This window comes from Eleginops maclovinus, chromosome 22, assembly GCF_036324505.1.
Source record: "Eleginops maclovinus isolate JMC-PN-2008 ecotype Puerto Natales chromosome 22, JC_Emac_rtc_rv5, whole genome shotgun sequence".
Lineage (NCBI taxonomy): Eukaryota > Metazoa > Chordata > Actinopteri > Perciformes > Eleginopidae > Eleginops > Eleginops maclovinus.
The window spans coordinates 5,095,094-5,115,485 of record NC_086370.1 but is presented as its reverse complement, the minus strand read 5'-3'; the positions used below and the strand labels follow the sequence as shown (position 1 = coordinate 5,115,485).

At 40.1% G+C, this 20,392-nt stretch overlaps 1 protein-coding gene across 1 annotated transcript in view; it reads right to left on the bottom strand.

Annotated features, from left to right (window-relative positions):
- Nucleotides 1-20,392, bottom strand: part of LOC134858926 (regulator of microtubule dynamics protein 2) — a 42,672-nt gene that overhangs the window by 14,109 nt on the left and 8,171 nt on the right. Inside the window, 3 exon segments of the mRNA XM_063875157.1 lie at nucleotides 6,197-6,257; nucleotides 10,301-10,403; nucleotides 11,279-11,456. Coding sequence (XP_063731227.1) covers nucleotides 6,197-6,257; nucleotides 10,301-10,403; nucleotides 11,279-11,456 — 342 coding nt within the window.

The following is a 20,392-nucleotide window of genomic DNA, read 5'->3' as shown; positions in this document are numbered from 1 at the left end:
AGTCAACACCACATTAATGAGCTCAGATAAGTGCAATCTTCCTTGGGGAGTTATGCAAACCAGTAGGTCATATGCTGATGTGATTAAATGCAATAAATCTTATATTCTTGCTGGTGGTTTGATGAGCAGAGCAACCAGAGCAGCATACCTGAAGGAGAGAGTAATCAGAATTGACATGGAGCATTGGCCAGGTGAGGGCTTTGGGAGAGATTGCTCAACATCCAGGCTACCACAAGACACATTTTTACTTAACACCGATTGGGTAGCGCTAACATTATTCAACACGAAGCAATTCCGGCAGTGTTTAGTGTAAAGTATGTGGACCGAAGAGTGCCAGTGGCAGAGCTGCACCTGGAGACCCCCTGTGGAGTCTCTTGGGAGTTTGCATTTGACTATAGTCTTTTATATCTTTTGTATTCTTTATTTGGGGTGAAATTATTTACATAGCATTTTGCTCAGTTAACAGTTCAATCTGTTTGAGTGACCCAAAAATAGCAAACAAATGTACAATAAATTAGCAGAGAAACTTAAAAAGTAAATAAATAAAACTAAAACTAAAAATGACGAGGAAAGATAAAGAAGTAGACATGGGGTGTTTTCTGTGTGAAGGGAAAAAAAGCACAAAGGTCTTCTATTCCAAAATGTCTTCACCGTGCAGAAGGTGAGGTGTGTTGTTTTTGGTGTTACGCAATATGTCATTGTTTGAAACAGAAGCATACTTCAGGAGGCGGAGAGAAGTAGGAAGAGAGGATGTGAAGGTGTAGAGAGGCGTGTCCTGCCTCAAGGGCTGTTGTTTATCCTTTTCTTCAGAGTTGAAATACTATCTTTCCCTACCTGTCTTGGGGCTAGAAAAGGGAAATATCAAGACGAGGAGGAGGAGGAGGAGGGGGAGGAGGAAGAGGAGAGGAGGAGGGGGAAATGGGCGACAGGGAAACATGTCAGCGTGAAGATGAGAGGAGGACAGAAGTTCTAATTGTGCAAGGTTAGTCCGGGTTTTAGCACGGCTCAGTGAAATCCCCCACTCTACTGGGCAAAAACAAAAGGGCCTAAGTGTCAGCTGCTTGGCGGAAACAGCAGATGGATTTCAGCCCTTCAAATCCAAACATAGGGACCTCATTCAAAGAAAGAGAGGGCAAGACAGGACCCCAGGCTAAAACTTGTAGAGAAACAGGAGCAGGAACTCGAGGAGTTCAAGGACAACGTGCGCGAGACAATGTCTGCAGTGCGCCGATGTACTCAGCCAATAACAGAATGAGCTGACGGTGTTTTCTTTGCTTGGGAGGTGTGTGATTAGCAGATGTGTGTTCCAGAGTACAGTGAAGTGTATGCACACACAGGGTTTCCAAGGCAACTGGGGAACAAAGCACAATGCTGCTGCTAAAGATGACCGCAGCAAACAGAGGCGCGTGTTTGAAATTAAACTTGTCTTTTCGTAGAGGTCAAAGTGAGCCCATCCTGGCCCCCCTCTGACTGGCACTTCAACAGGCTCCCTGCTTAATCCACAGTGCCTTTGTACCATCAGAGGGGCCCTATAGCCAGGGATTTACAGGGGCTGAAGTCACACGGTGGGATCATACAAAACGAACCTATAAACAAAGCCGGCAATACTGCTGAGATTATACATGCAGGCTTCTGACACTCACTGTCACGGAAGCCATTTCCAATGCACCCCAATGCAAGCTTACCATACTGTATTCACTCGTACACATTCACAGGCCAAGAGGCAAACATTATATCCCACTTTAGTCTACATATCAGCCCTCTTTGTGGTTTACTAGAAAGCTCTACGACGTGGCTACACATAGTGCTTTTGAAGAATGTAACACGAGAGGACGGAATGAGAGATGTGTGCTCTAAAAATGCACCGAAAATTAGAACAAGTCGGAGGTGCCAGGTTTACATCCAAAGGGACGAATTGCAAAACATAACTTTTTGACTGTTATGAGCCCACCATCAGGGTACACAGTACACTGCATTTTGCCATACTAATCATTAGTAAGCTCATTGGGTTGCATTCCAAAAAAATACAGGAATACCTCATTTAAGACAGCGTCATAGTCTATGGTGCTAACTAGCAAAGAATGGCATGCTACTACATCATGAAAGAGTTGTAATACAAATTATAATGGTTGATCAACCATCTTCTCCTCTGATTCATTCATAGACTGTAATGGCAGTGTATAAAGATTTAAGTCCCAATACACAGGTTGGTTATTGCAGGGACACCTCCCATAAGGGAGGAAGGTACTTCAAAAGGACCAGAAGGCCAGGCTGAACCTGCTCCGCCTACCCAAACAAGACGGTCGAGTCTAAAGCTAATTTCACCATGCACATTTAATTATGGGTTAGAGACGAGTGCAAAGTGTACAATGCTTGTGTCGTTGAAAATTAGGAGAGGCTATTGAAGGTAAACGAGCTATTTTAGGTTTAGTTTGGTCTGAATTCAAACATATTGGGGAACACCAGCCCTGTTGTTGAATATACAGTGGAGGAAATAAGTATTTGATCCCCTGCCAATTTAGTTACTTTACCCACTTACCAAGAACTGAACAGTCTGTCATTTTTATAGTAGGTTTATTTTAACAGTGAGAGACAGAATATCAAAAATAAATCCAGAAATAAAGATTAAAAAAAAGATATAAATTGATTAGCATTTAATTGGGGGAAATAAGTATTTGATCCCTTGCAAAACATGCCTTACTTCTTGGTGGAGAAAGCCTTGTTGGACAGCACAGAGGTCAGATGCTTCTTGTAGTCGGTCACCAGGTTTGCTCACATCTCAGGAGGGATTTTGGTCCTCTCCTCTCTGCAGATCCTCTCAAATCCTAAAGCTTTGGAGGCTGATGCTTGGCAGCTGGAAGCTTCAGCTCCCGCCACAGATTTTCTATGGATTTTCATCCATTACGGCGTATTGTGTTACCAATAGTTTTCTTGGTGACTGTGGTCCCAGCTGCCTTCAGATCATCAACAAGACCCTCCTGTGTAGTTCTTGGCTGACTCCTCACCTTTCTCATGGTCATTGATCATGGAGCCCCAGACCGAGGGCGATTGATGGTCATTTTGTGCTTTTTCCATCTTCTAATATTCAAACCAGTTGTCTCTTTCTCTCCAAGCTGCTTGCTGGTGGTCTTGTCTATTCCAGTCTTGTGCCTTGTGGAGTACTTTCTTAAAAGCGAAAGGACTTATTTAAACGCAAATCAATTGATATCTTTTTTTAATCTACAGTTCTCAATTTATTTGACATTCTGTCTCTCACTGTTAAAATAAACCTACCATAAAAATGACAGACTATTCATTTCTTTGTAAATGGGTAAACTAACTAAATTGGCAGGGGATCAAATACTTATTTCCTCCACTGTACCTACCTTTCAGAGGGAACAGTGGTTTACTCACATCTGTGGGTTTTCGTGCAAGCTACAGATGCAAAAAGCAGGTTTGTTGAGATGAGCCTCCTAACCCTTCCTGCCAAGCTGTCACTCAAAAATCTATGAATGACTACACATTAAGTCACTGTGGTTTACAGGATATCATTTCTGTTTATACTGTAGATAAATACAAATGACTATTATGGTAACAACAGCATTAGGGTTTCAAAAACCTGCAAACTGCCGTGACTGAAACATTTAATTTCTTCCACTTTCCTGAAAAACAAAGGACTTTTATATGATCTCTTGTGATATGAAATAAATGTCATTGTCTTGAAATAAAAAAAACATTTTAGTTCAAATTAAAATATTATGTTTAACAAGTAAACTATGTTTCATAAATTAAAATAAATATGTCTCGTAAAACAACATTTTGAGAAACAGACATGAACAACGAAATGTATTAACTTGTTATCAAAGTTACCAATCTGAAAAATATATGCCACATAAATATGTATAAACATACACACTATTTTTTTTTAATCACTGTGACGCCGTCAATTTCAGTTTCAAAAATAAACCTGCTTTCATTTGGACTCATTCCAACACTTTAATATACATTAATCCTGTAAAACGCAACTCAAAAGGTTCAGAAAGCCATCCATTCACTCGGGTTATGTAATCTGAGTGGAATTGCAGGAAGTGACTGGCAGCTCGCCTTAACAACATCTTCCAAATCGTGACAAGTCAGGCGGCATTCAGGAACACAGATGACAAGCTTTCTCACGGCATCGTTACACTAAGTAAACAGTTACCTCAGACATAAACTTCCTTGCAACACTGCCTTGCACCGTCCCCACTCCCTGCCTCCTCCCTTCTGAAAGAGCAGCTTTACATACTTCGCCCTGTCCATTCAATTTAGACAGCGTAACTTCTCGGTTTAAGAATCTTAGAAATTCCATTAGTGGATACAGGATTAGGCATTAAGCTTTGTTTTAAAGCTGTTGCTCTTAATTAACTAAACAAACACGGCTTTCTATTTCACTTGACATCTCGAGTGCTGCGGTATGTGCATGAGCTAATTACTCCCTAACGAACAGAGCAAGCAGGGCTGCTGGCTAACGCAGGCATTTAGGGTCTGCTTTCCATACACACACACACAAACACACACATTTACAGAAAGCAACAACATAATCTCAATTACACAGGACACTAATTCAGCAAACAAATGTAAACACTGGGAAAGCAGTATTATACAAACAAGCAAAGTTCACTGTTTTGGATCATTGTGTTGTAGCATTAAGAAGACTTTACAGTGGTTTTCAAATCTCAACATTTGCGAGCTTATCTTAGAGCTGCATCTGGTGCAACCTTCATCTCTCCACTCCAGCCATGGATTCCGTGTATGATCAGGAGTCAAGTTTTGACATGAGCGGTGTTCCAGATGAGGAATGCACCACTGGGGCCTGCACAAATACAAACGGGATCCATGCCATCAGGCCCACTCTGCACAACTAATTAAAAGCAAGGGGATTTTTCCCTGAGTACCAGGGCAACAGGGGAGGTAGGCAGGGAGGAGAGGGGGTGAGGTTCTCCCAATTTTCTTTTGTCTGAGAATCACCTACGGCAACAAAATTCCCCTGAACTTAATGTTATACTAAGGACCATTCAGAGGGAGAATTATTAGCCGTACTGAAATGTCCAGTTAGTTGTCTTTTTCGTTTGCTTTGTCGAACAAGCCAAGAACGCAGAACATGAAAAGCATACATGTGTTGTGACACACATCCAGCTCACTTGGCACCACAAGTATCCCCAGCGTTATCCCTGGCACTATGTACAACAGTAAATATGTGCAGTACGGGAAATGTATCTCATCGTTACGGTCATTTACACTGGAAGAATCTCATCAACCAAACATGACAACAGCATGGCATCAACCTGTCAATCACAAACTAGTCCCGCCCCAATAAATAACCAGCTTTATCATTTCTTTTGATGCCCTGTTATGCTTTTTGTAGTTTTCCCTTTCTTGTAGTGTGTTATAAAGGTTTTTATGAAATGGTCTGCAGAGGCTAAAATCCCCAACATCACTTTGTAGCATCCGCGCATCAATTGGCGAGCATTACAACACTTTGGATATTTCAGACACATCTCTAAGCGGTCACAACAGAGCCGGCCGGCTAACCAGTCAGAGCAGACTGGGCTCTGGTTTCAGACAGTGGGTGAAAAGAGGTGCTGCAGCAGTATGAGAAAAATAAAGAGCTTTTTGGAACATTAAAGGCACAAAAGACAAATATGAACCTGAAGATGAGCCTTATATGACCTCTTTAACTAAAATAACATCATGTTAAAATAAAGTTGACTCAGAACAAAGGATTGAGACCATAAACTCAATGAAAAGGTTTTAAAAATCTATTTTCTTACAAACTGACATCTCTCTGGCCAAGGAGGTTGCTCGTTTGGTAAACTGACATTACTCACATTAAATTCAGTCTGTGTTTTTTTTCCTGAGATGTTCTTGTTAAAACTAACCAAAGAAGTGCCTGAGTAAACACAGAGGAATGGCAGCTCCGGGGCCCGAGATGTCATTCCAAAGTACAGCCCCTCATCACCTCTCATCTGGGGAAAGTACCTGTGTTTATGCCTTCATTCTGTCTTGTAGCATTACCTGAAACACTTTGGATCCAACCACGCTCAATGAAAGCAAGTCACATGCCATCAAACTGTATCAAGTTTTGTTGACTGATTAGCCTTTGAAATGGCAGCTCGAAAGACTTGATTGAACAGAACAAAGAGTAGCTTTTCAATGTGTAAAAGAAGGAAACACGTACCACTGATGACTTTCAGCACATGATGGGTTCAGGGACACTGCCTCCTCACCAACTCTCTTCCCTGAGAGGAAACAAGAGATAGGGATACTTTAGATAGAGATGCTGCAAAAGCAAAATCAACATTCTCACATGACGCAAGAGGGTTATTCATTACCGACAAAAGAAAACAGGATGCACATTAATGAACACCGGGCACTGGATTAAAGCAATGGAAACAAAAGTGATACGTCCAAGAATAGAGCTGTTTTTAAATCCTTCATCACTCAGTGGGAAGTTCCAGCAGCTCTATTAATATCTCAGTGAATGTCAAATATGATTTGCTTTAAATAGCTCCGTCTCTAACTTTGACTAAAGGTGTCACAGGATGCACCTGGCCAGCTCTAATTAGAGGCACATTGATGATGATAAAGGATTACAGAGAAACAAGTCAATCCAGTCTGAACTTCAGCGGAATAACAAAACAGCTTGACATAAAAGGTAGAGTGTAATACAAGACAAGCGTGGAAAGTCCTACTCCGAGATTGATGGAAAATCATTTGACATCATGTTGAGTGCATGACCTGTTTAAGTATCTGGAAGATGCATTCGGTATAGCCATTTCCTTCACTGTAAAAGCTGCATTCACATGAAATGCTCTGTGCTGACGTTACTGTTGTGTTCCTATGGAGAGACCCTCTGTCACGCACCACTCAAAATTGTTGCCAAGCGCTGCCCTAAAAGTTTAGAATTATTTCAAAGTTGACCTTTTTTACCACTGACCTTTCAAAGCTTAATAAATCAGATGATCAGTTGTATGAAGCGGCGCAATATAGCAGGGAATATAACCATAGAAACAAAACTTCGCAAGCTGTTTTCACAGCAAGGCTCTGTGCAAAACCTCGAGGTGGGCAAAACACAAATTGCGTATCATGTAAAGGAAATGAAGCCTAGGCAAAACATGTCTGTATGATATAAATGTTCAGTCTCGTCAGAAGGAACATTCTGTCCGTTGTCTGCATTGTGCTACAATGTGAAAAGCAAAAAAGAATACATTGTTTAAATATTTTAATTATTTCAATTGTTTAAAGGGTTATTATGGTTCTTAGGGTTTTCCCTTCCCTGTATTGTGTTCTATAGGTTTTAGTGCATGTAAATGGTCTGCAAAGGCTAAAATTCCTGTGTTCCCTCCAGAGGGAGTTTCTCTCTTAAACACCCCCCCCCCCCCCGCAGAAACGTCTCTATTGGACTCTTTTGTTTACTTCCATAACATAGTTACATCACTATGTGCACTTTTTAAGGCTAGCACTCCATATGTTATGCTTTAATATCATATCATCAAATTTAGATTCTTATACGTTTTAAAATTACTGTACATTTTGTATTATTACATTTATGGGCTAGGGAAACACTATTGGTCAAGTGATCTCAATCAACGCCAGGGTTTTGTCTAAAGCGGGTAACAGGGGCGCTGCCCTCTTACTGTCGGCGTGCACCCTCAGACCAAAATGCAGATTTCTCCTGTAAAATGTTAAAGTGATGCCAGAAAATAATATTTCTGTTGGTCAGAATCGGTATATTGACTCTAAAAATATGAAGATGGTGTCGAATAGAGCGTCAGACATCAGAGACAGCTTTGTTTTTGTGGAGAATAAATAGGGGATGGATATCCGGTGGGTCTGCCGGTGGACGAGGGGCGGGCAGCAGGCTGACACTGAAACTGAGATTTCTGAATGACAGTGCTCAGCGTAAATGAGTACACCCCCTTTGAAAGTAACATTTTAAACAATATCTCAATGAACACAAAAACAATTTAAAAATGTTGACAAGACCAAGTTTATATAACATCTGTTTAACTTCTAACATGAAAGTAAGGTTAATAATATAACTTAGATTACACGTTTCAGTTTTACTCAAATAAGGGCGATGCAAAAATGAGTACACCCCACAACAAAAACTACTTCATCTAGTACTTTGTTCGACCTCCATGATTTTTTAATGACAGCACCAAGTCTTCTAGGCATGGAATGAACAAGTTGGAAACATTTTGCTACATCAATCCTTTTCCATTCTTCCAGAATTACCTCTTTTAGAGACTGGATGCTGGATGGAAAGTGATGCTCAACTTGACTCTTCAGAATCCCCCATAGGTGTTCAATTGGGTTCAGATCAGGAGACGTACTTGGCCACTGAATAACTTTCACCCTGTTCTTCTTCAGAAATCCAACAGTGGCCTTAGATGTGTTTTAGGATCTTTGTCATGTTGGAAAAGTGCACGACGACCAAGGGCACGGAGTGATGGTAGCATCTTCTCTTTCAGTATAGAGCAGTTCATCTGTGAATTCATGATGCCATCAATGAAGCGCAGCTCCCCGACACCAGCAGCACTCATGCGACCCCACATAAGGACCCTGCCACCCCCATGTTTCCCTGTAGGCACCATGCATTTTACTTTGTATTCCTCACCTTTGCGACACCATACAGTTTTGAAGCCATCAGTTCCAAAAACATTTATCTTGGTCTCATCACTCCAGAGTATAGAGTCCCAGTAGTCTTCATCTTTGTCAGCAGGGGCCCTGGCAAACTCTAGGCGGGCTTTTTTGTGCCTGGGCTTTAGGAGATGCTTCCTTTGTGGACGGCACCCATGCATGCCATTCCTCTGCAGTGTATGCCGTATTGTGTCACGGGAAATAGTCACCCCAGTTTGGCTTTCTACTTCCTTAGATAACTGCAGTGAACTTGCATGCCGATTTTCTTTGACCCTTCTCATCAGAAGACGCTCCTGTCGAGGTGTTGACTTCCGTGGACGACCTGGACGTCTCTGTGAGATGGTTGCAGTTCCATCTTTTTAAAGTGTTTGTACACTTTTGCTACAGTACTCTGACTGATAAGTAAAGCTTTGCTGATCTTCCTGATCTGCCTTCACCTTTGCGGTGTAAAGAAATGATTTTCTTTCTCTTCCATGTTTCCATTGCTAACAACACAAAATGGGAAGGGGTTTTCTTTACACCCTTTTATAGTCAATTGGCTGCTGGACGCCTGTGTAAGGAATCATTAGACTCAGCTGTGGTTGATTATTGTTAAATTAGACATTTGTAGTCTAAAATGTAGCTCTGCTCCAGAGACTTTCAGTGGGGTGTACTCATTTTTGTATCGCCTTATTTGAGTAAAACTGAAACATGTGTAATCTAAGATATATTATTAACCTTACTTTCATGTAAGAAGTTAAACAGATGTTATATTAAACTTGGTCTTGTCAACATTTTGAAAATTGTTTTTGTGTTCATTGAGATATTGTTTAAAATGTTACTTTTCGAAGGGGGTGTCTCATTTACGCTGAGCACTGTACATCCTTTCTTTTACTCTCCTTTTTTCTGCAGAGGAAGAAAAGAAACCGTAACTCTGGATTTATTTGTTGTTTTAGGTGCAATATATGACGCAGCAGCTTTAAGACAAGAAGAAACTAATATTTCCCGCTTCGCTCTAATGCAGTATTTTCAGCGGAAAGTGGGCGGGGCTGTAATTTGACATTAGCGCCCTCATACTTTCTTTATCTAGAAAAACCCACTCTCCTGTGAACTACTGATGCTCTGGAAACCCCATGTTACCCACGTTGTTTTACCAGTACAGTGATATCATTACTGCTGAAATGTTTCTTCTCAAAGCCTTTTATTGGTGGCATTTTTTCAAATTGTTGCACATATGCCAGAATATTTGCATACAGAACAACACAGTCTGTCCCTGTTAATTGTAGCTGTTTACGGCAGCATTACCTATGGCAAAAATAAACAATAAGCCACACACAACTTCAATTTATGATCACGTGAGAGTCGTCATTCAGCACACCTGGGTAAGAACAGATTTGAAGGAAAATTGTTTGGTTCAGTTTGAGTTGACTTTATAGAAGTTAAAAAAGCACCGTGTGCTCCAAGTTATTGTTTTCAGACAATTCATTGAAGGTCAACTACTGAAATGAACTGACTGGGGTCATTGGAGGAAAATAGACTTGCATTATTTTGCATTAACCAGACGAAACAGTAAAGTATATACCAGCTTTGGTTATGATGCTATAGCAACTCCAATCTAGAGTGGTATGCTTGGTGAATGACACACGGTTTAGTAGATTACCAGTTTCTGCATGGGACTTCTTCTCCTCCAGAGTGGAGCTGATATCGTGGACATCACAGTACGCTCGGATCAGCCGCCAGAGAAATACTGAGTTCTTTCCAAACTGCAGAAGAACATCAAAGTGTTAACACACACAGGAATGAGTCCTAACATAATGTGTTTTGTGTTATGGTTTGTTGTTTGTATCTTGTATGTATACTGTGCACAGTGCTGTGAAAATGAATTTCCCCCTGGGGACAATATATCTAAATCTAAAATCTAGAACCCAGATACAAGTTAGCATTTTACAAGTTCTTGTTTGCTGGTCTTGAATTGAATGGTTTTTTAACTTCATTTATGCTAGGACTAAAGATAAAAGTAAAAACATTTTAAAATCAAGAATCACTAAGAAATTAGAGTCAGTCGTAGAGAACGAATGGGTCCTAAAACCCGGATATGTATTATCAATACTTAAATAATTCCAGATCCCTTGCCTCAAAGTCAGAATTATTTTTGAAAGAATAAATTCTGGAATTAATAAAAGATAGGAAATTCTTCAAATGTTGTTGTACGACAGAATTCTCCAGTAAGTACCCCACTTGTGAGTGTCCAAAGCTTCTATATATATTAAAAACAGTTAACAAGTGGCTGAATGACACTGGTAAACGTCATCATGCTAACGCTAACTGACTTTAGCTTAGCGATGGAGATGCGCAGCCATGCGAACATGATGTTTGTTTATAGCCGGTAGCTTTTGAATTCTGGTGACTACATTTACACTTCTAAATCATAAAGTGGCATTAATATGTTGAGATTATCCTGTTGCAGATTTCCTGCAATATCTCAATAGTCAATTGAAAAATCCAATTGACATTTTGTTGAAGGAACCCTTGCAATGCTAACTTCGGGGTTGATCTACAAAAAACCATCCTCACAGCACCACTCTATTTAGCTACAAATACATCTATAAAGTAAATGTATGCAGGACTCAGAACACACCTCATCTCTGTTCTCCAGAAGGAGTTGTAGACTTTCTCTTTTTTCAGAGTCCGTGCCCTTGTGCAAAAGGTCGATCCTCTCGAGAAGAACACAGAGCATGTCTGCGGGTTGTTCTTCATCGCTCTGTTCTGCATCACTTGGCTCTTCATCATCAGAGTCTGTCAGTGCAGTCATATACCTGAAAGCATAAAACAAAGTGTACCTTCAGTTTGGAGTAAGCATGTGCATTTAAATGAACTCAATAACACCGAACACTGAGCCAGGCTGTCTCCATGCTGCCATCAGCAAGCTGTGAGCATGTTCAGGGAGCATGAATAAACAGCTACAATGATGCCAGTCGGAAGACAATGGCCTGTGTTCAACTTGTGGGGTGGAATAAAAACCCCTCAGCTAAGAAGTTTTCTCCAGATCAATCAAAACCCTGTCTCAACAAGCATTTTTACATGCCAATTTCTGACAGGTGCTGATTTTAAATCAATCTTCACTGTCTGTTTGTGCCTGACAAATGGCCCCAGAGTCTGTTTACATAAGTGGGTCCCTTAATTGTTTATAATACTAACTGTTAAGAAACTATTGACGTGTTAAGGTTGATACCTTAAGGCTTTTCAGGGAACACAGGGAGGCTTGTTTGTCGGAGTGAGGCACGCAACACTGGCATTAGATGTTTAACGGTGCCCTTTCAAACACGGTAAGCATGTACAAACACCCTGAGCCAACACTTAAGAAGCAGCAGTAAAAACTGCTATATTAAACAGTACAGGTAAAAATGAAAGACATAAACAGGGGTGAAAATATGAAAGGCCTCTATTAAGTGTTGGCAGCGGCTGCATGTGCGTCATTGGCGGTTAAAGGGAATATTTTGGGCTGCAAGCCATGGTACTGGAGGGATGTGTCGGAGCGGGCCACAGACAGAAACACCGCGAACTCAACAGGTGCCTCGTGCTGGAGGCTGCTCCCCGACTCCACCCAACAACACACACTTTCAACCATGAGTGCCGTGATTACAGGAGTAAAGCAGGGCATTTAAGCTGTAAAAATGTTCTTCAGTCAACACAGGAACGTTCAAGCACAACTCACCAAAGTCAACAAAGCAAATCCATCTGAAACGGTGCGCAGAGATGAAGGAATTCTGCATTATTTTAGAGCTCAATGAGTAGGCTAAAACTTTGCATTCTAATTAAAATCACAACGTAGGCTAATTCAAAAGCATAAATTGGACAGTCCATAAGTATTTTAACATCATGCTTTAATGGAGTGGACTTAAAACTACTATAAGTTGGATAATTTTCTCAGACTTTTATACAAATCAAAATTATTTTTGCAACCAATGAAGAACAATGCTCTCTATGAGTGGTTTGAATTAGATGCTATTACCGTATTCAGTATCCTTTTATTCACAGCGACATTTTTCGTGTATGTGACACTCATAGTGACAAACCCACAATAAATAACAGGTCGACTTTGCACATTACCTCCACTCTATACAGCCATATAGCTTTTCTTTCACGCAATAATGATCACTTACTTTACTAATGCTGATTAGCAAATGATATAACATACTGTACAGCAGCCTTGGAAGACATCTATCCAAAGTTGGCAAAACTTGCTTTAAAATCATCAGAATCAGCAAGAGTTTTATCGCTCATCAATTTAACTTTTCATTTGTCAAAGAAAGATTGCTCATCAGTTTTAAAATATTACATACAGGCATCATGAAACAAGATTGTACAAGGTTACCAATTATTCAAAGCTAAATAATCAGTGATGTTGAGACTTGAAGGATTTGTAAAGAAATATGTAACTGCAATTATTTGAACAGATACTTCAATTCCAATATGATTTGATGCAATGATAACATTTGCATTGCTATTCTTGTTTATCACTAAAAAAGACATTTAAATAAGACAGAGTGTATAGCAGTAGCATCACTGCACAATGTTCCATTTAAAAGGTTATTTTTTTTCGAAGTAATCTTCAAAAAAAATTGACAAATTTCGTGCCTCCTGCGATCAAAAGAAATTGCAGAAGGCCATATTGCTTTTTGGATAACATTTTATCAGCGCTAGTTTAGGCATTAAGACATATAAAAGTGCAAACTGTGGGACCAACAGTTTTGGGAAGGATACTTTCAAAAGGTATTCCGTTACAGAATACAGAATACATGCCCAAAAATGTAATCTGTAACGTATTCCGTTACATTACCCAATCTGAGTAACGTATTCTGAATACTTGGATTACTTCCACATTGATTTGCATTTTATAAGGGTAGGAATGTGGCCATCAAATCCTGCTAACTAAACAGGCCTATTCTGGTGTATTCTTCTGTTCCAATTGGCTAAATGTGTTAGGTCCATGTCTGCATACTACAAAAATCTAACCGCAGTCTAAGCTAACACGAGCTAATTTTAGCTAACGTTAGCTAACAGGTCAAACAGGGTCTTTCAGAGTCTTTCAACGGCTCTGGGGCTAGTAAATCAGCACATAGGATACTGATACAACTATAAAATAGCAAGGTGACCAGTACAACTACAGCAGATGACTACCCATGGCTAATTAAAAAAAAAAAAAAATACTTGAAGATGCTTCTTCAGGTCGGAGGTGGAGTCTTTGGATGCGGAAAGGAGTTTGGCTGACGGCAAGCAGAGGTTGCACTGCACAGTTATATTTGGTTCTCCCTTCTCTTTCTTTAATGTGAAATGCTGTTTGAATTTCCAAGATAGAAACGCATTCCTGCCCTGGCTCTGTTGTGCTGGCTCCGGCTCCAGCTCTACCTCTAGCTGCTCCTCTTCGGACTCCATTGTAGGCAACTGATCACGCAATTCAAATAGCTCATTTTCATTCGTTTTCATGTTGGGGCTTCAGGGAAATGCATCAAGATGCCTTAATTTATTTAGAGAGTGAATAAACTCATGAAAAAGAGAAGTACCGTCATGTAATCCATTGATTTCAACAATGTAACTGTATTCTGAATACCATCTATTTAAGCTGTAACTGTAACGGAATACAGTTACTCATAATTTGTATTCTGAATACGTAATGCCGGTACATGTATTCCGTTACTCCCCAACACTGGGGACCAATGCTTGCACTCTATTCACAGCCCAGTAAGGAATGGAGAATCACTGTTACCTAAAGAGAAACCAGACTACACTATCTTTATTTTAATCTCTATCTGAGTTTAAACCCTCGTTTTGAAATAGTGTGCCAAATCCCCATCTCTACACTAACCCCAGAGTAAACCCTAAAACCTACAGGCAAGGCTCCAACCATTTAATGGTCAACACACCCCAGCTTAAAAACCATCTGAACGTGTGTGTTTTTGCCTTTACTCTGACTCTTGTGGTCATCCTTTGTTGTCTGCCCGCACCGTGCCGTCCAACGAACCCGCCTGGCTACAGCTAGATAGTGTCATTATTGGACTTGTGTCATTCATTCATTCATTCATTCCGCAATTCATTCATCCTTTTGTCCTTTTATTCATTCAGCAGTCCGTTCTCCCTCCCTCCCCGCAGTTCTTTACTCAGTGGAGCTGGAGAGACAGGCAGCAGAGTGCTGAGGGATCAGCGCATTCCTGTCACGCCATTCCACGGCTCATGAATCACCGGAGTTGAAACGAAAAGAAGCTAAGAATCTATTCGTATTACCTTGTGTGTTTATGTAATGTACATTTGTTACAGCACTGCAATGTTATAGAAGTGCAGAGTTGTGAAAGTCTAAATGTTTTCATTGGCATTTCAACACTGACTCAGTTCATAATATAGCAGCAGGCTCTGCTGTGGCTCACGCAGAACAGGAAGTTATATTATTTTCTGCAGGAAAGTTCAGTTTTTAGGAGCACAAAATGATACAAAATAAAACATTAATAAAAACATGTAATATTCTGTGATGCACATGGAAAGACATCACAAATACAAACGCCAGTTAAAGGACATTGAAAGGCTATCTGACAATCTCAACAATAGATTTTTGAATAAATCGTAGCACAATAAAACTTGTGCATTTGCAGTTTCTCAAATGTAAGAGGTTTTGTGAGTTGAGTTTTGTTCACTCAATTCCATTGATGAAAAGAAGAATGTAAAGTAAGTAGTAGTAGTAATGTAAGATGCTAGTTTCATTGATAATAATTGTAAAAGATGAAGCATTTACTGCAATGGAGACTCTATGGCCATACAAGAAGAGCAATTGGGAAGCATAGACCTTTGCCAGGGCCAAATATCCCATCTCGAAGTTAAAGAGGATGTATTATATATTAAGGTAATGTTGTACCTCTATTGCTTTAATGTTCAGAAAGCTCTTTATTGTTCTCATACTGCCTGTGCTGCAGCAACTCTTTTCACCCTCCGTCTGAAACCAGAGCCCAGTCTGCTGTGATTGGTAAGCTGGCCGGCTCTGTTGTAATTGGTCAACCGCTCAGACCTCCCTTAGCGTATCATGTACAATGTGTTGGAGCGCTAACCAATACAAGCGCAAGTGTTACATAGTGATGTCACTTTGTTAAGGAAGTAAACAAAGGAGTCCAATGGAGGTAATTTTGAGATTTTTTACTTTGCAGACCATTTACATGCACTAACACGTAAATAAGGGAAAACACCAAAAAGCACAAGAGGGCCTCTTTAACTTCAAATATTTGTCACAACAATTCATGGGTTTTTCATTGGCCAACGCTACATCCTTCCTCCAGTTTCATGAAAATCAGGCCTGTAGCTTTTTTGCCATATAATAATAAACATAACCTCCTTGGAGCATTCCAGTAATGTAGCTCTTCCAACACACAAAAGTTATTTTACACTGACAAATGAAGGGTAATAACCGAAACTCATTATAACAAGTCAGTGCCAGAATCAGTAAATCTGCTGCTTGTAGAAAACGCAGCCAATCTTCCACTTTATATTAGCCAAAAATAAACAGCATAATACATTCACCAATGCTCTAGCTGTGTGCTCAGACCAGCCATTCAGTTTACAGACCCCAAGGGGCAATGAAGGGATCTCTCAGTAGAGCTTAGCAATGGTTGTCCCCGCGGTTACACCGTTCAAAACAAACCTCAGTTACCATCCCAACATCACCGGGCCTTGGAACATGCAGACCAGCTTATTCAGCTTGTGTAGCTGTGGTGACAGGACCAATGAAAGCCTGCTATACAACAATGACTGACTGACTGGAGAGAGTCCAGCTACCTATTCTCTGTGCCCCCCCCCCCTGATCAGCTGCCAACATCACTTGGTTGTATAACTATGCCCTCCTCTGGTGTGGCAAGTAATACATGTGGAAAAAAATGTGCAGGTGAAAAAATAAGCTGTCATTAAATTCCATGACACAACAGTTTTGATTGTACTTAGTGGCCATAAATAGCAATTGTATTAGAATGTTGCAACACTTTGTTCCTTAAATAGCAGGAGCAAAAACAGGGTATTTACACAGGTTTATACAAATGACGTGTGGCTTGTCATTTGGCCCAATGGCAAGAATGACATACAGACAATGAACTAAAGGAAATTATTAATAGATATTTAATATTTGACATGCACCTGTTTGCTGCAGCTGAAAATGATGCTATGACAGCAGTGACAATCAACCGATACAGAAGAGTATCTGATGGATAGTACCTTTTTATTTGAGTCATCATTACAGCTGTGTGTGACTACAATGCTTTGATAAAACGTACAGTAAATACTATCCAGCATTAAACAGTTAGCAAAACGCTGCCATACACTTGTCTCACATAGAGAGATCCAAACTGTACTTTGGTCCATACCAAATCTTTCCTGGGTAAAGGGTTAAGGTTCTTCTGGCTTCATTGGAATTCTATAAATGAATCGAAAAAAAATTGGCGACAACAAGCACAGGTGAAGTGAAGCTGGCATTTCAAAACGAAGGCGAGTTTAATGCCGCGAAAAATGTGTATCTGTACGTAATACCTTGGAGTCATAATCTAGAACCAAGTAGTATCGTGACTAGGGTTGGGTACCGAAACCCCTATTTGACCGGTACTAACCGGCCGAATGGAAACAGAGATTTCGGAGCCTCATTTCGGTGCCTTACGTGTCGAGTTACACGCAACAGAAGCATCACCGCCACACCTCACGTTCCATCGCCAATTAACAACATTACACTCGCTCTGATAGCTGCTGGTAGTGTGCCGTTAGCTCGTGGCTACAAACACGGGGAAAATGCCTAAAGCTAAACGGTCTTAAGTGTGGCTGTATTTCAGATTCAAACCGCACAATGACCACTAAGAGCAGTGCCCTCTCCATCGTTGAACGGGTCCAAAAGGACCTGGAGATATACAGAAGTGTGCCTTCAATCCCATCAGCACAAGACCCTGTAGCCTGGTGGTGGGGGAAGCGGGATAGCCTTCACACATCATCTGTTCTTTCAGACACATACCTGTGTGTACAGGCCTCATGGACACCATCAGAGAGGGTTCTCTCTTGTGCAGGACATGCACTTAGGAGAGGTGTTGTATATTGCCAGAAAAAGCAAATATGCTAATATTTCTGCAAAAGAATTGCTGAAGTTTAAACCTGTAGTATAGAGAGAATAGCAACTCAAAACTGATGTTGCTGCTGTTAGAGCTGTAAATCTTATTCAGTGTTGAATTATTGTAGTTGGGTTAAGTTTTATTTCCTTTGTCAATTTGTGTTTTGTATTTAATTACTTAGTTATATATTTGAGTTTACTTTCAACTGTTTAGTTAATATGTTGTTCAAGCTCAAATAAAACATACAAAAGTTAGTTAGGAGTTAAAAAAAAAAAGAGTATCGGTTCAGTCACCGTTTAGGAACCGGTACCGTTTTAAAAGTATCGTTTTAGCACCGGTATCGGAAAAAACACCTCAAACTGCTTTCAACCTTTTTGGTATTAGAAAGAAAAATAAATATATTATAAATACTGTTATGGTTTAACCTGTAGCCAATCACTGCAAGCATTCTTTGATTTAATGCAGCGTGTGATTGGCTACCTTCCACGGCAGCTACAACTCACACTGTCTGTCAAGTGGTGTAGTCCTGACTGGTATCAATAAATACTTTAGCACTTTTGTAATGAAGATGTGCACTGGGGAGACGTGATGGTGGCATTTTATGCAACCAAATTGATCCATTTCCATGAGGATGAATAAAGTATAATAAAGAATTGTATCGATTGAGATCTTTATTGGTATGTTTATCACTCTAAGGGTACTGGCATCTATATCTATATCCAACAATACCCCTCTCTATACAAGTCAGACTACCCAGACGTAGCATGCAACATGGGTTTGTTTTACGTCTATGCAACATGTCAGTACGCCATGATTGTGATCAGGAGGTCATATTTTGATTTTGAAGATTTGAAGATTGTCACCCTGTCCTTAGAAAACTAAAGAAGACAATTTCTGCAAGACTTTGAAATCTTATGAGTCATCTTGGTGCCAACCATGCACTCGGGTTAGGGTAAGGGTTATAGTACCTTTTCTTTTATAGCTCATTTTATTTGTGGTTTTAAGTGGAATATGTAAAATGTGCCAGCCAGCTTTAACAATTAAACTACTACTACTCTACAGATCTGAAAGGAACTGCATAGTTGGTTGATAGTTCTTTGATGGATTATCACTACGAGTAATCTATTTCACGTACTCGGGATATGTGGGTGGGCAAACGCAGGTCAGAGACAGGCCATGGTAGCTGTGGGACTCAGACATCTGAACGTGTCTGCTCTGTACACATTGAATGCAATTCAATAAATGCATTTGTTTGGCTAAAAGCCTTTCATCAAGGTATGAATCTGAGGATATAGACGTGAATGTGTCAGACACGGACAGCTGCAGAGCAACACGTACCATGACGTCACAGGGAAGTCAGGCAAAAGCTTTTAATCACAAAGCAGACATCGAGCTGCCTTTTCTCTTTCTTAACATTTCTGCGTGTGTTGATCAGGCTTGCCCGTCACTAAAAGAAACTCTTGCTTAAAACAACTAAACAATGTCATAATGCTTTTTTTTGGGGGGGGGGGGTGGAAAGGAAAAAAGAAGTGGTAACATCCTTGAGCTACAGAGAGTGGTGTGAAAAAACTCAGCAGGATCTGTTCAAGGAAATACAAGTTCCTACAAGACACGGTGAGATGAGGCCTCTGACAGCTTGGCGCACAGACAGGCTGATGGATGGCTCTCCTTACCTGCCGAGAGGTAGCTTTGAGGAAGCCGTTGTGACACATGAGGAGTGAATGGAATAAACAGCTGAAGCTTTCTACCTTCCAGTGGCTGAGTCTACACGGTCCCTGTTTTGATTTTGACATGATGTAGCACTACTTGTTCTGAGCTCTTTTAAGGAATGAGAAAGTTGGAGCTACACTCTCTTACCAGAAAAACTGGCACAACTGTTCGCACATCAAAAATATCTCTGCAAACATCCACAACAAATATAAACATTTTAAATGAATCATTCTTTGAATTATACAAATAGAAAAACAACATTTGGTTATATTTGTTATGTTTATAATGCAAAAAATACTTAGTGCATTATAATATGCTTTTAGCACTGTTGAATTAAAGTTATAAACTCATAAATATTCATAATCTGTGATATGTGTTTTTATTCCCGAAATACAATCACAGTTATAACACATTTACTCTAAGTGTTCACTTGTTTTGGCATTGATTAAATCCTATTTTTAACTTTTAACTGCATTATCGCAGTGATTATATTGCCATCCATCCATCCATCCATCCATTCATTCTCAATTATGAAGAATTACATTAACTATACAATTCAATATCTGGGCTCTTTTATGTATTCCATCAGTTTGTGATTGTTATGGAAACTATCCTTAGAGCGTTTTAGCTTTTGAAGCAGCACAGTGTTTAGCAGAGATGTATTAAAACTCACAATTGAGCAAATACAAATCCAATAAATGAATGCTGATCTTAAATGTATTCTTAAGGCTTTACATTTCAAATATTACACCACCCTTAGCTTCGCAGCTCTTCGAATTATTGTGGTCCAAAGCATATCCACGCCAGCCAAACAGAGATGAAGAGCGCTTTAAATGGATGTGAGGATTAGAGGTGCAACGGGCTCCTCTGGGGGGGAGCGCTACACATTCCCTTAGGGGCTAAAATGTTTTCACTCCACCTAA